Source organism: Drosophila willistoni (assembly GCF_018902025.1).
Source record: "Drosophila willistoni isolate 14030-0811.24 chromosome XR unlocalized genomic scaffold, UCI_dwil_1.1 Seg143, whole genome shotgun sequence".
NCBI lineage: Eukaryota > Metazoa > Arthropoda > Insecta > Diptera > Drosophilidae > Drosophila > Drosophila willistoni.
Window position 1 is genome coordinate 5,756,690 of NW_025814056.1, and position 16,316 is coordinate 5,773,005.

At 36.1% G+C, this 16,316-nt stretch overlaps 2 protein-coding genes across 5 annotated transcripts in view; both read right to left on the reverse strand.

The window, feature by feature from the left end:
• LOC6645623 (bicaudal D-related protein homolog) overlaps positions 1-3,477 on the reverse strand; it is a 28,800-nt gene extending 25,323 nt beyond the window's left edge. The window contains exons 1-2 of one of the 3 annotated variants that reach the window (XM_023177263.2): positions 3,273-3,477; positions 639-823 (exon numbers count right to left, since the gene is read on the reverse strand). In XM_023177263.2, coding sequence (XP_023033031.1) covers positions 639-806 — 168 coding nt within the window. In that variant the 5' untranslated portion in view covers positions 807-823; positions 3,273-3,477. Of the gene's footprint in view, positions 1-638; positions 1,332-3,251 lie in introns of those variants that run through there. The other 2 variants (XM_023177262.1, XM_023177261.2) reach the window with 2 other exon arrangements.
• Positions 3,478-11,243: 7,766 nt separating this feature from the next.
• Positions 11,244-16,156, reverse strand: LOC6645624 (dynactin subunit 1). 2 transcript variants are annotated; one of them, XM_002068092.4, is made up of 4 exons: positions 16,054-16,156; positions 15,822-15,872; positions 14,369-15,757; positions 11,244-13,912 (listed from the first exon to the last, which is right to left on the reverse strand). In XM_002068092.4, exons 3-4 carry the CDS (start codon positions 15,743-15,745, stop codon positions 11,435-11,437), a joined length of 3,855 nt encoding a protein of 1,284 aa, XP_002068128.1. In that variant the 5' UTR covers positions 15,746-15,757; positions 15,822-15,872; positions 16,054-16,156; the 3' UTR covers positions 11,244-11,434. The 2 variants fall into 2 exon arrangements, with proteins under 2 accessions (XP_002068128.1, XP_015033259.1); XM_015177773.3 differs by having other exon boundaries at positions 14,369-15,760.
• Between the last annotated feature and the right edge of the window lie 160 nt (positions 16,157-16,316).

Consider the following 16,316-nt stretch of genomic DNA (forward strand, 5'->3'; position numbering starts at 1 on the left):
GACTCTAAGTTGTATATTGTATAATATAAGGAGACAAAAAGAAGTAGTTTTAGATTCACTTTTGACTAAGGAAACTTTATTATATAATTATATTACAACCTTATGATGTAATCATCCAATTTTCAAGAAATCTAGCAGATTTAGAGTTCACATGTAACTGAACAAGGAGAATGGGGGATCAATTCTAGTGAATGGATGTAATTTTTATCTAACAATAAGCCGATAATGATAATGATAATAATAGAATTGATATATTATGCGTGACTTAGGAGTGTTATCGAGAACACAAAAAAAGAAAAAAGTTATCTAGCTGAAGAACCTTTTGGACAGACCTTTTTTATGGGAGGCACATGTGTATATTAAATAATCGTCCGATTTTTCTAAAAATTGGCACCACCATTGAAAAAAGTATAATGCTCAGATATGTTACATATTTTAAGAATCGCTTGAAAAATGACAAAGTTTTGAATCTAAAACTCCATTTTCGATTGATGGTTTCGGTGGCAAAATACTTCGTTACGCCCCTGGTCCATTTGCTTAAAAGTTTTTTCATATATTTTGAATATTTTTCAAAAAATTTCAGAGAATTTATAATTTCTATACTTTCCATATACAAAGTCTAGATATCAATGACTCACCTCAATTTTGGTTGAATAATCCTCAATGAGTTTTTCCTGCTGTTTAACTAGTTCTTCATTTTTCTCAAGTAGAGCTTTTCCCAATTCGGCTGCCAACAATATGTCGGATTCCTTTTGCTGAAGTTGGGCCCAAACATCCGGTTCGTTGTCATGTCTTCTGGCCTCCATGGCGCTGATGTATTGTTCTAAATCAATTGAAGCGCCAATTAGCGATGATGATGTTGTTGATGAATTGGATAAAGATAAAGAAGCCAATGTTGAATCGTTGTTGCTTGTTGCACTTGTTGCAATTGTTGTTGCTGCTGGTTGAACGCTAAATTGACGTGCGCGTTTTGATTTGCTATTATTGTTGTTGTTGTTTGATATAGATGAGGCAATACCGGCAGCAGTTATAGCATTTGCTAGCTTTGGTTTATGCATGATCGTTGTTAGCAAGAGAGCAGGACAGATAGTGTGTGTGTGTGTGAGACAGAAATAGGGGGAGAGCGAGTGCGATGGATTGGCCAGGAGAGGAAAGGGTAATAGGCCAGATAGGTAGGTAGGTAAGTTGAATTGGTCAATTGATTTGATTGAAGTGTTTTTTCGTTTAGGTTTTTTTGATATTTTGTTTTTTTTTGGTGGAAAGGGTATATTACGATACAACGATCAACGACAAATGTACAGCACACACATAATATAATAACACAAACAAAAAAGTAATAAATATATTAAGATATTTTCGTTTTTGCTTTTTGGCTTTTGTTAGCGGCGTTTTTTTTTTTAATTTGATTTTCTTGCTTTTTGATTATTATTATTATTATTATTTTTTAATTTTTTATGGTGTTAGTTTAGGTTTTTAAATGATATTGTTGTTGTTGTTGTTGCTCTTGCTGCACTTTTGGTAGTTGTTGATGGTATTGTTGCTGTTGTTGTTGTTGTTGGCATTGTTGTTGTTCCAAATTGATGTTGATAACGACGTAGATAATGCTGATAATGATGATTGTGATGATAGTTCCATATCCATTATTGCTGCTGCCCTCCACATAATATATCAAAACAAGCAGCTTTTCATGCGGTATGAGTAGAGTAGAGTAGAGTAGAGTAAGTAATATGCAGTTTAGGGTAGTGGCAAGATTCCGTCACCCAGATCAGATCGTCGACAAATGTTTTTTTGTTTTTTTTTTTTTTTTTGGTTTTGAACTGTATTAGAATTGTATGAAGGGTATTAGGGTAATATAATACAAGAGTCGAAATGCTGGCACGTAAACTGAGCTTAAACTAACCAAAATAAGGAGCGTATTGGTCACGTTGAGCACGTTTTGCAGTGTTTGAAGGTTTGAAACACAACAAAACAAAAAGTATCTAAATACAGAGTGTTGTATGGATGAGGGGAGTGGAGACTGTGTGTGTGTGTGTGCGATGACATATAACTACCGTGTGTTAAGCAATACAGGGGTTAATATACGTTTAAATGGAATTTTGTTGTTGTTTTTATTTCAAGTCAAAAGCTTAATGGGTTATGCATAATGATTTAGTTTTGATGATTTTCCAAAATTTAAATAGATTTAAATGTTAAATGAATACTCAAATAGAAAGATCTTAAAAGCATAAGTTAAATGAGAGCATCAACAGAATGAGTGCAAAATATATTGAAATATACGAAAATGGCAAGTGTTTAAATTGTTTTGACCTGCAAAAATTGCAAAATCAATTAAAAAATTAATGATTAATTGTTCTATGATGTACAATTTGTTTTAGCTTTTAAGATCTTCAATCATTATTTTGGCTAGTTTTAAGTTTAGGCCAAACAGATAATGTTTCTAGGTAGCTTAAGATTTATGAGTGATGACATTCTAAGGGTTATTTCACATTTCGCCACACTTTCACGTCAATAGAGCGAGCGATCCCAGAGTGAAGAAAGATTTCTTCATACAAACATATATGAAGCAGTTTCAAAAGTTTATGGATTCAACTTTAAGTTGGGGTATATGTTTTTACATATATATAGTATATAGCCTAGAAACCTCAAAGTGCTTATGACTTTTCCATATTGTATAAGGTTTAAGTTATATGTATGTAGTTTGTTGGCTTTGTTTCTTTAGTTTCTAAATTCAAATTTATTTGGTTTTTTTTGGCTTAGTTGTATTATTTGTTATATGTAGGTAGTATATATATAGAAAATCCATTTGGCAAGCACTTCACGCTCTGCTGCATTTGGTAGTAGCAGCATTAACTCTAGTTGTTTGAATTTAATTTACGTTTAAGGTGTTTTTTGTTGTTGTTTGGTTTTTTTTTTTTTGTATATTTTTGGCTAGCAACACAAGTTACATATAGACAACTGTTGTTGCGCATTTCCGTTATGTATGTCACTTTTTTGCTTTATATACATTTATGTATATAGCTCGATATCTGAGAGATTATTGACAAAACAACAATATAGTGCCAAAAACACAGAAGCAAAACAAAACCCACAATAAAAAAAAAGTATCACAAAAAAAACAATGATGCAGAAGAAGAATAAAACAAACAAAATAAAAACAACCGGAAAGTATCTTTGAGATACTTTCCACTTTCGCACAGAGTTAACTAGAGAGTCTTAACTATATTTATAATCTATAGATAGATTTATGTTACATATGGTTTAATGGCAGAAACCTCGGCTAAAAGCTGAAACAGCAACACAAAACAAAAAACAGAAACTGAAACAGAACTTCCGATTCGAACGGCAAAAGTCGCGTATATTTCGTTTTGTTTTGACGTATTTTATTGGTGTTGTTTTTGTTATTGTTATTGTTGTGTTTGAGATATTTTTTTGAGAGTTGTGATTTTGTGCCCGCTGGGGCGCTCTGACACACACGAACGTTCGCTATTAACTGAAACTCTGAGCCACACCATACAATGCTACTACAAAAATTGGCAAAACAAATGAGTAACCAAGCGACCAAAACGAAAACAAAGCTTGCCAACCACGTTAAGTTCTCTTAACTGTGTTGAGTGACACACAGAGAGAGACAGAGAGAGAGAGTGGTGCGAGGGTGGTAGTGAAACTCTTAAGAGAGTGCTAAACAATAAAGAGAGTGCGAGTTTCAAGTGGTTTTTAGGGTTGCCAAGTAAGCCAAAGTATAAACAATAAAGTTGATTAGATTACAAATACTCATACATATGTGTGTGTACACGATAAGGGAGCCTAAATGCTGTTAATAATTACTTACTTATTATCTAATACAAGGTTAGTTCGATATGAATGTGCAATGCAGATAAAAGTTACAACACATTCGATTTGGCGATATTCTATGAAAATCTTATAGAACCCTTTACATATATTAATCATACATTTATCTATCCACAAGGTACTTTTATAGGAAAAAGATAATGAATTTGGAAAATAAACTTGTTGGTTCGTTTTTAGAATAAATTGATCTATGAAATCCTATATCACTTGGATGTATTCCAATGGTAATGAAATGGAAACTTACTGTTATTCTTATAATACATAAGCACTTTAGCGCCCCTAGCGACATCTCCAAGGTGCAATTTATATGTATTTTCTTCCGACTTTAATTAAAGTTAATATTTATATTAAGATTATAATATCAAAAACATATAATACTTTATGAAATTGAAAATGCTTTCTTCTGACTGTCCCCTAAATTTGGCGGCTTTAATATAAACTTGAATGCGGGATATATAGCCATATATATATATATATATAACGCTAATTTGCTCGACTTTCGCGTAATTTTATTGGTCTTTTGATGGAGCTCATCGAAATCGAATGACAAATTAGACAATTTGAATGACAAGTTAAGCGAAGCTGTCCAAGTATCTTCCATCTCTTTCTTTGTAAGGTTGAGAGTATGTAAATTTGATACCGTGTACCAATTCGCTATATATTTCACATATAAGACACTAAATTTGCTTAGTACTTACAGTGAGAAATTGATCATGATTTCACTTTGATATAATGAGGTAAAACTTTAAATATATTAAGGATAGTGACAACCCTAGACTTAGCCATAACAAAAACTTGAAAACTACGAACATGTATAGCCCATCACCTGTACGGAAAGCAACTCTCACTCTCTCTCTAGCTCTCTTAAGTGACATCTGTTCCACTATAAATGTGGAATGCCTCTTGTCTTTACTCTTAAGCCGTCGTTTGCATTGAGACTGACTTACGAAAGCGGCCAACACAGTCGGCCAAATGAACAACAATGAAACTGAGCTCGGCTATGGCCAAGTGTTAAAGGGGGCTAAAAATTGCGTCGGACAGAGGGGGGGCGAGGAGGAGCAGACCTGGACCTCCAAAGCCACAACGTGCATACAGATATATTTCAATGAAAAATTTACATACGACGCTAAGCAAACATCAAAAACAACAACAATGGATGGTTAGCCAAAGAGGCAAAAAAGGGGGGAAGTAACTAAGAACGGCTATAACAATAGAGACCACGACAAGATGTATACAGACCCCAAAAACTGAAAGACAGAACGAGATGGGGTCTAGTGCGTGGTATCCACATCCACTTATGGCTCCTTGAGCTAGGCAGGCAAACAACAAGCATGGCTGGCATGGCATGGCAAGGCAAGGCACATGCACAATAAGCGCCTCAAGTGCCCAGCACAGTGGCCAAATAAAGATGGTTCTTGCAACCATTGTTCTTAGGTAGCCATCAACCTAGTCATCATCATCATCATTAACATTATCATCATCATCATCATCATCACCATCCATGTTGTTGCGTGGTCTTTTGTTTATGTTATACTCGTATGTGCCTTCCATTTTCCATTTTCCTCCATTTTTTGTTTTTGGCGCCGGACTACTGTTTGGTCATTTACCAATTTGAACTAGCCAGGCGTAACTAACCCGAGGTGGTTTCTGTTTCAAGAGTGAAACTTCCGGTCTTCCGTTAAAGATTAATCGCCTTGGGTTTTCTCAATCTCGATCCATTCTTGAACATTTGTAGGGCATCTTCTTCAGATGATTCTTCTCAGGTCTTCTTGGTCTTTGTGTAAGCTATAGTGTATGTACCTACATACATATGTTCTTGAGATCTCGTTTATAATATACTCTCGCTCTTGTTCAATGTTCCGCCAGCAGTTAATACAAATCTTATGGGTTCACCTCAGTTAAACTGGTTTCGGTGTTGCTGTTTCTGCCTTCTTTTTTTGTTTCTCTACTCATTTTGTTGTTGGTTTTTGTTGTGCTCTGCATTGTACTGGCGTATTTTTTTTTTCTTCTTTTTTGTGTTTAATTATTGTTACATTTTTTGGTTTCTGCGAGAGGGTTTATAAACTATATAATGAGTTTTGTTTATACAAAAATATATTTGTATTTCTTACAATTTTATCTCTGCTCAATAAAAATAAACTAAACGTTGAATAAAAGAATAATTAAAAGAATTTACTTTGGTCATACTTGCAAGTTAGTCATAATTTGCACAATAATTAGATTTTATAAACAACCAAAATATATGTATTTTAATTATTATTTATTATTTAATTATAATTATTATTGTTTTTTGTTTTATCTTAGTTAATTTATCATTCTGTTTATGTGTATGTATTTTATACACATGTATATGTACATAAATTGTCGCTGTTTTTATTCTATCACTATTATTTTTTTTCTCAAAATCTAGTATCTAATATTTTTATGCGAAGTTCCGAGTTTGAGTCTTGTCCTTTTATAAATTGTTTACAAGAAAAGTTTTTACTTAACAATTCAAACCTCCCTTTAAAAATTATTTAGAGCGCCAAGGATAAAAAATTTAAGGAGATAGAAATAGAGGTTATTCTGAAGGTGCACCAAATAATGCAATAGATTCTTTAAGGGGATATATGTACACATACATATGTAAGAATGTATTAATTTTTTTATGAAAACTCTTTGATATTGATTATTGGTAGAATTTTTATCTGAAAATACGTCTTTTAAAATATAAGAAGAATCATAAAGGATAATATTGGATCCTTGAGACTTCTTTAAAAGAACACCCTTTTACGGTGCTCAATGGCCAAATGATACTCTCGCGATTATAAAATAAAACCAGAGGGCCGGGTTTAACTTCGACCGCGTCAAAGTTTGTATACCCTTGCAACTTTATTGGTAACTCTTTCCTTAGCCTTTAGCCATCAAAGTGGAAAAACGTTTTATCTAAAAAGGCTAATGTTTGCGAAAGAACGGCCTACAATCTTAGCATAGGAAATAAGGAAGTTATTGACAAAAGTCACCGATCGTTCCTATGGGAGCTATATGATATAGTCACCCGATCTTGATCAAATTTGGAACAGTCATTAACAGATATATTAAACTAACAAATGTTTTATTTAAAAGTAATCGCGTTAAAAGTAACGAAGTTATTTACAAAAGCCACTGTTTTCGAAATTTCGTTCCTATGGGAGCTATATGATATAGTCACCCGATCTTGATTAAATTTGGCTAGTCGTATGTGTAATAAACCCACCAATATTAAATTTCACGACAATAGCTAAAAAAAATAACGAAGTTATTGAGAAAAGTCACTGTTCGTGACTTTGGCGTTTGTATGGGAGCTATATGATGTAGTGATCTGATCCGGCTGAATCCGAGATATACAACGCAGTATATACAAGCCTACATGATAGATGGATAGAAATGTTAGATTGCGACCTTTTGGAAATTTAAGTCAAACCTTGCATTTAAGCAGGCTCGGGATCAATCTTCCAAAAGAAGATTAAAAAACAAAATTGAATTCATCAAAATTCCCTTAAAAGAATCGATTAACTATATAATTATACATCTGAGAATGAATGAAATTTTCATAAAATATAAGGAAGGGGATCAAGAACGATTAATGAAAGACTTAGAGTTCTTATTGAAACGAAGTCCATCGTCATTCCATTTGTTTCCCAGGACAAACCCCCGGACGCCCAGGTCCATCAACTATGTAAATAACATTATAAAAATAAGATTCCAGCAAATCGTCAAGATCAAATGCATAGTATACTGCATATTGTAAGGGTTTAGCAAGTAGGAGAGGATGAGGATTCAAATATGGAATCCTACTATAACAGTCAAATAAATTGTAAATCCCCTATCTAACATTTGATCAATGAAACAATGTTTTAACAAGCTATAATCGGCTTATCGAACATATCAAAAATTGGCGTTCCTAAAAATATTATGTTTACTATTGATATTATTAAAATGTGACCCAGCGGCGTTTTAAAATAATTCTTTCAAAAAATTGGCCAAATTTTAATTTATGAGGTTTTAATACAAACTTAAAGATGACTTTCTAATAAGAAAACTGAATTTTGAAAAACATTAACAGACTTACAGACCCACAAACTTTGAGTTATTTAAGAATATTCAAAATTGAAATTAAACCATTAAAATAAGTTACCAATCGTTTAAAAATCGGTTGCAATTTGATAAAATTACAAATTCGAAGATAAAGTTTTTAAGAATTTTGAAAAATTTAAAATAAATTTTTTTTTGAGTTTTCCTTTTTTTTACTCAGAACTGATTAAACCACAAAATTTGTTCGAATATTTAAATAAGTGGTTAAATATATTTCTGTGAACAGATTTCTGAAATCGTATTTCTGTTTTTATTCTCAAGTATTTTGCTATATATTACTTGATATTAGTTACTCTTCCTATTTTCCCAACTCTAGAGCCTATATGATTCCCTCTGTTCCATTTTTTAGAGTATATAGACTTCGTATTTTTATCAGAAAAACGCTTTTTTGTTCATACACATCTCTATACATATGAATACATTTTTTTATAATACAATAATTATGTTGTTTTTTTGTTTTTTTTTTTGCAGCGTTTGGCATGAGTCAACTACCAGCCACAAGTCCGAGTTTTAGATCCGAGAAGCACTCTATGGGGAGATGGAGGGAGGGAGGGGGGAGATCATTACAAAGCTTTTTATGAGTGTTGCTTTTCGCCTTTTTGCGCAATGACTAGAGTTCTGAGATTGGGCTTGGGTTGGGTTATTGGATATGTGTGTCAATGGCAGTGAAGGATCTGTCACTTTTGTCATTCTTCTTGTGATGGTCACTGCAAGCAGACCGCGAAGTAGAGAACAAAAGTCAACGCCTTTGCCTGTTGCTCTGGTAGCTTTTAACCCAGAAACTGTATCACTATGGAGAGTGATACATACATATGTATTACAAAATACACTTGCCCAAAAAAAAAAAAAAGAGTTACCGTAAAAAGGTTAGTGAGTTGGGCGTGAGAATTTGACAATGAAATGGTTAATGGTTAATGGGCAATGGGTTTGGGTAGTATTCGCCATGTTCTGTAGAAGCAGCTCTATAAAAGTACAGCAATTGTGTGTAAAACACTCTATGGTCGGCAAGACCAAACTCTGGGAGCCAGAATCTCTCAACTCCATTTAGAGGAAGTGCACAGACGAAGACGAAGAGTTAACCAAAGGCCAGAATAGGGTCAATTCGAGCGCAAAAGGGCAGTGGAAAAAAAAAGATATAATGAAAATTGTTTTCCATTTGCAGATGGTAGGTCGGTCGGTTGGACGGTTGGTCGTTTGGTCGGTTGCAGCGACTAATGAAGGGGTGACGGGTAAGGGCGGCGGGGTTAGTTTACTAGTCGGGCGCTGCTGTTATTTTGGCCATCATGGTTTATGGTCGGAACAGTGTAATAGTTTCTGGCCATTGCAGCTGTTGTTGTCATTGCCTTCTTTTTTTTACATTTTTGTTGTTGTCTTGTGGTTGTTGCTGTAATTGCAGGCGGCATTGAAGTTTTCTATGTTTGTTGTTGTTGCTGTTGGGCAAGAGGACGGAAACGGTCTTTTAACACTTAAGAGAGACACAGAGAGCAGACGAGCAGAGCTTAAGAGAGACACATCAGATGTGGGTTACATGTGGAACTTATGTTAAACGCTTGAATTTGGTTCCCACAAGAAAACTAGACTAAGTTTGGGAACAAACATCCGTAATGTACGATCACTTTCTTTAAAAAAAAAAACTATATATTCACTCAAATATTTCAATTTTAAGAGAGAATACCATATACATATGTGAGATGTTTTATGTCTATAGCTTTACAATATTCATAGAGGGTAGAAATACATAAATCCCTCTATTTTTCACAAATTTTTGCTAAGAATCAAATTTATAAATTTAACTAAAATCATAAAACTTCAGATGAGAAAAAAGAACCGTATATTTATTATGTTTTAAGAAGCGCAGGTTTGTTTATTTGCCTCAAAAACTTTTTTACATTTTGGAAAACAAAAACATTTCAAAAATAAGAAAATATATTTTCGTTTTTGATCACCAAATTTTCGATCAATTTAGCATACTAAATTCACCCACTCAAATTTTCAATACAAAAAATTTGAAAAGTATTCCACAAATGAATGAAACAAAATTAATAATTAACTTCCTACATACCAACATTTTCTTTATATTTTGTTATAGTGGACTTAAAATATTTTGGATGCCTTAAATTTTGACTATCCGTGTAAAACTGGATCGGATTGTGTAATGTAAAAATTATATTTAAAATAAAAATGGATTGATTAATGCGATTTTTTGTAGATTTCAGGCAGCATTCTTGTTTGAAAACATTTTTTTTCGATTGTTTTTAGCCTATTGAGAATATTAAAAAGGTGCTAGTTTTTTAAAATTTGAAATACTTTATGAGATCAGGATCAGAATTGCATCTATGAATCTAATGCCGGCTTAAGCTCTCATTTGAGACAATCCTGAGTTATGCTGAGAGTTATACGTTCAGAAAAATTACTTCAAAGCAATTTGAAAATCAACTATAAAACAGTTTAGTTCTGCTCAAAAAAAAAAAAAAATAGGCAGAATTATTTTGACCACCGATTTGGATTCCTTGTATGCTAATTACCATAAAAAGTCACTTTGTATTTTAAAATCGAAATCAGGCTGAAAATGGGTAAAATGCATCTTTTTTTCATCAAGGACATTCTTCTTTTTTTATATTATTTAGATTAAGAGAATCAATCACTAGCGAAATCAATAAATTTGGCAATTGGTTAGAAGTTTTAGAAAACGATTTGACTATGAATTTTAGAATAAGTCAATAATCTTGATCTTGAAATGCATGAAAATATATATTAAATGTCATGTCTGTTTACTTTCAGTATCAGTTGAATAATTAAATTAGTTTTCTCTGTAGTTTTAATGATTATTATAATAATGTTACATTGAAAATAAAAAGACATATTATTTTATATTTATATATATATATTTTTTATTATACAACATCCGCAAAATATATTTTTATACTTGTATGCAAATTTAATTTGTTTCTGTTCCTTATTAGTTCTTTTTTTTTTTTGTTTTGTTTGTTTTATTAGTTACATAAATATGTCTTCCAGTGTCTTTCACATTAGTTCGTTCATTCATCATAAATAATACCAGTTTTTTTTTTATAGTTTCTTTTTTGTTTTGTTTTGTTTTATAAAATGTTCGCTTGAGTTAGGTTTCAGAGGAGGTCTGCTCGGAGAGCACACGCACACTCACACATAGGTTTCAATAAATATATTTTTATATACTCCTTTTGTACAAAAAAAAAAAAAAAAAAACGAAAAACGAAAAAAGAAGAGAAAAATCAAAAAGATATCAAGAGATACAAAAAACCAAACACAATATTCCAAAGAACAATTAAATATTTTTTCTTGGTTTTGGTGCGCTAGAGACAAAATATTAGCTGCTGCAAGGGAGGAGGGGGGATTCCGGGGCCCAGAGAAGCATTTGTGATGCCATTTGCAACATAACATAAACATTTTTGTGCGATTTGCTATACTAAATTATTGCCCTGGTTTTCAATCTTTATATCTGCAGCACACGCTTCACATCGACGGTGGGGAAGGCCGCGAATTGTCCACGAGCCGCCCGATGCGGTTTCCTATGCAAATATTCTGATAGGATGTCGGAAGCCAGTTGAGAAGCCTTCGAACTGATCATCGCTTTGGCCGGCACTGGTTGATGACGACGCTGAAGGGCTATGGCATCGATATTGCCAGATTGGATGCCATTGGCCTGCACTTGTAGGAGGGATAACACCCAGGCGTGCTTCATTTTGGTTAGTTCCGATTCCAAAGCATTTATCTTTTGATCCTGAGGCTGTGGTACATGCAGGGGCTCGAATTGTTGAAGTTTAGCACGCATATCTTGGGCTTGTAGGCGCAATCTCTCGTTACGCTCCTGATTGAAGGCGCACTTAAGGAGCTGAACTTCCTCAGCCACTAGGGGAGCGGTTCCAGCTGGTGCAGAGTAACTGACATTGGCACTGCCACCACCACCCACTCCAGTGGAATGGGCGGCCGTTGTTGATAGATTATGCGAAGAATGCGAATCGGATGATTGATTTTTCCCTGAACTTGTATTCAATTTCAATTTATCCCTCAAATCGATTTTCTCACTCTCCAATGCATCGATATCACTTTGAAGATGATCCATTGTCTCCTCAAATTCTTTTTCTTTCAATTGCAATTGCTGGCGTGTCTCCTCATATTGCAATTTCCATTTATCGACAGCATGTTCATATTCACCCTGAAGGACACTCAATTTCTTTTCGGCCAAATCTTTGCGTATTTGCATTTCACTCAGTTCATTCTGTTTCATCTTGGCAGCCAATTTAAGTTGCTTAATATCCGCTTCACGATTCTCCAATGTGGCAGCCAAAATGTTCTTTTGTTCCAATTGCTTTTTAATGAGCTGCGCCCTCTGATTGATGGGAGTACTCAATGAATTTGGACGCTGTTGCTGTCCACCGGGTACCTGTTGCTGTTGCTGCTGCTGCAGAGCATTTGCAGCCGATATAATCTCATATTCCTTGTCCAGCAAATGTTGGGCTATATGCTGTAGGTCCGAATTTGCCTGGGCGAGGAGTGCTTTGAAATTGTGTGTAGGACCGCGATCGTCCTGCTCATAAATACGTTCACAAGCAGCTGATAATAGAGACCAATATTTATCCTGAGGTATAGTGTGCTCGGCTGCATTATCACTCTCAATGTTGGAGACAATTGCAGCCAGAGATTGTTTCGAGGCCTGATGCATGGTCGACATTATGCGACTGATATTTTGGGCCAATACACGAATGGCATCGACCTTGTGCTGGGAGAGACCCACCTTAATCACATGCTGATCTGTGGGTAGGCGACGTTTGATTAATTTCACCTGCTGCTTAATGCTCTCCATATGCTCGTTAAGGAACTGAATGAGCAGCATAGAGTCACTTGTGCTGCCAGCCTCTTCGATAATGACCTTTGCAATGGCCGTATCATTCAATATGGATTCACATGCCGCACTCAAAGAGGCTACACAATCTCGTATCATTTGTGTCTCATTCAATAGCTGCTCGCCAGCCAAAAGAACCGAATTCATGGCATTAAAGAAGGCCACACATTTCTCAATATTATCGGTTGTGCTATTCTCATCCAATTGATTGGATTTCAGCAATTCAATAATGCCATCAACAATCTTCTCTTGGGCAATCATTTCGGGTAGCGAACTACCTGCACGCAATAGTGTATCTGGCTGGCAGCTATTCAAACCATATAGGATCTGATGTAGAGCACACTGCAAATTGTGTATATAGTGCATGAGGCGACATTTGAATGCATATTGCTGGACAGTGTGTCCCTGGGTGACAGCCTCCCTTGTAACCGCCTCAACGGCCGGGAAACGTTCTCGTGTCTGGGAGACAACAATGCCGCATTTGAAAACGATGCGTGATATTAGGAGTATAACTAATATAGAATCATGATCACCGCCGCGATTCATAAATGATTCAGGCATAAAGGCTGTTAGCATTTGGACATGTTCATTGGCCTGGCTCAGCTCAATTTGACGCAATTGCACATCGATGGCTCTGGTATAGGCCTTCGATTCGGCAAACATTTGCTTATAATCAATTGTTTCGCTTGCCAATTTGAGGCTCGGATCTTGAAGGGATTTTTGCTCATTGGTTGAGCTACGCTCACGCAATTCCAACAATTGTTCATTTAACTTTTGCACCAATTCACGGAATTTGGTTATTGTTTGATCGCGATCATATATAGTCTCAATGGCTGCATCACGATCACGCAATACATCCTTCTTGGCCGCATTGGCCATTTCAAGCTCTTCGCGTAAATCCAATTCCAATTCATGATTACTCTCCACCAGTTGTTCGTGCACCTCTTCCAGGGCCTCCAATTGAGAGATTTCCTCTTCCAGCAATTTCACTTTGTCCTCCAATTCCACTTTCTGTTCAGCTAATTGTTCGACCATCTCTTCGGCTCCAAGTGCGGCATCAACTTGTTCCTTTGAATGGAATTGAATCGTGTTTAAAATTTTAATAATCAAAAATATGAGAATAATTTCAGTTTTTGTTTTGTTTTTTTTGGATGTATGTAAATTAAGTGTGGGGGTTTAAAAGGGAAATGTTGTTGAAAATGTTTGGTCTTTTGGCATTTACCTCCTTTTTTTTTGTTTTTTTTAGGCCAGCAAAAAGAAATGAAATAAAAAATTTGAATGTTTTTTTAGACTTTCAAAGCAAATTTTAGAGAAATGTTTTTTGTACACAAATTTGGTGGGGAAAATTGCAGGAAATAGAGAGAGTAAAGCGCACAGCCAAGTTAACTAAAATTTAAGCCCATATATAAAATGTGAAGTGAGAAAAGCTCAGATTTGTGGCAGCTACATGCAAAAAGTGAATTGTGACGATTCTATAACGATAAAGGCAAGAAAGGAGACGTTCATTGTTATGCGCATTCTTACCTGCAAGTCGGCGACTGTGGCCTCCAGTTCATCGATTTTAGCGCTCAATTTCTCTTTGGTACGCTCCAATTCGGCTACTTCGGAACGCTTCATATCCAATTCTTTGCTCAACTTTTGTATATCATGCTTATCATGGGCGGAAAGATCTCGCAGACGTACCAAAGTCTCCTTCAGACGAATATTCTGCTGTTCCAATTGCTTGAATTCATAGGTGGACATGCCAGCGGATCCCTCGGTGGCAATGTTGCCAATAGATGTCTCCGCCTTATTTTGCATTTCGGAACGCAACAGATCTAAATCTACTTGCAGTTCCTCGTTGCGTTCCTTTAGGGCTTCTAGCTCCAATTGCAAGGTATCCGCCTTTTCTTCAGCCATTTCCTTATCCAGAGTGATCATCTCTACGTTGTCGGAAAGTTCAGCCATTTCCTGGGCATGACGCTCTCTAGCCTCGATGGCATCTTTCGTCTCTTGTTTGGCACGTTGCAATTCTTTTTGGAGTGAGGCTTGAGCCGCCATTATCTTTGTACGGAACTCTTGCAATTGCTCAAATTGTATTTTCATTTTGTCAAATTCGCGCAAGCGTTCCTTGTCCTCTTGGCGGCGTTGCTTCAATGTTTCCAGTTTTTCGGTGAGATCGGCCAGCTGAGTTTGCAACTCGGCGCTGGTTTTTTGTGCCTCCAAAAGGGCGGCTTTGTCCTCGCCGGATTGACCTGGATTGCTGAACGAGGGCGAACGCATAGGCTGCGATGGTGTAAACTGGGGCTTGAGTATCTCAAGGAATCCAGTCTCCACAAAGGAAGCACGCTTTGAAGAGGCGTGAGAACCACCGTTACCTCCATTTCCACCAGCTGCTGCTGCTGTTGCTGCGCCCTCTGCCAGAGATGATGACGATGAGGTCTCCTTGTCCTTACTGTTCTGGGGAACTAAGGATTTGCGGGTCGCTATGCTTGTGCTGGAGCCGGTTCTCTCGTTTAATGATGTGGTCAATTGTGTCCTAGAGCCTAATAATGATTGGCGACTGGATGAGAGTGAAGTGCGTGATCCGCTCAGCCGTGCCTTAGTGGGTTGGGCCATGGGCGTGGGTGTAGCAAGTGTTCCACTAACATCCTCGCTGGATGATTTACCACCAGCTAATCCTGGAGCTGGTACCAATACACGTAGCTGGGTGGGTCTCACAAACATTCCGCAATTTTCATCACATTGGAAATATTGCTGACCCTTAATAGATCCGCTATTCTTGCCCTTCGGTTCATCTAGTACCACGCCCACCCACTTGCCAACGGCAAAGCTCGTCATGCCCACATAAGCGACCGTGCCGAACAGATCCTTACCGGTCAGTTCGACTCGGGCGCCCACTTTGATGTTCTTCTCCGACATTGCCCCGGTTTTCTTCTAGCGAAAATGACGGCAATGAGAGATGGATGGGAATGGAAATTTGATATTAGCGGCTTACCTATATAAATAATTCACGGCTCTTTGTTCACCTTTTCGTCTAAGCTAGCGGCTTGAAAGTTAGAAAATATGTTGACATCATTAGTCACCTACACATAGAGACACCCAGCGAGAGAGAGACACACGAATCAAGCTGAAGAGCTCACTGGGACTTGACATCATCAGCATTGACCCACTGATACCCTCTCGGGACACTTGGTGGAACTGGACACACAAAATTCATAGATACATACCATTTAAAGGCTGCTAAGGCAGCTAAATCTTCAAAAATAATAAAAAATAATTTCTTTTTTTCCTTGTAGAAATGTTTAAGTATGACCGTTAACGGTTTATTGCAAATTCAAGGTGCCCAGCAGTGTGTGCCAGTGTTGGCGATTTGCATAGCCAGATTTGGCTATATTTTTTGTACTATGTACTGTTGAATATAAGTGTTTTTTTTTAAATTTTTAATTTGTATGTAAAAGCTCGTTAAAATATATATATTCATTTTAAATAT

Excerpts from the sequence above, each read along its gene's own strand:
- LOC6645624 (XM_002068092.4), bottom strand. The coding sequence starts at position 15,745 with ATGTCGGAGAAGAACATCAAAGTGGGCGCCCGAGTCGAACTGACCGGT. Across the intron at positions 13,913-14,368 it reads CCACAGTCGCCGACTTGCAG|GAACAAGTTGATGCCGCACT; the intron begins GTAAGAATGCGC and ends TTCCATTCAAAG.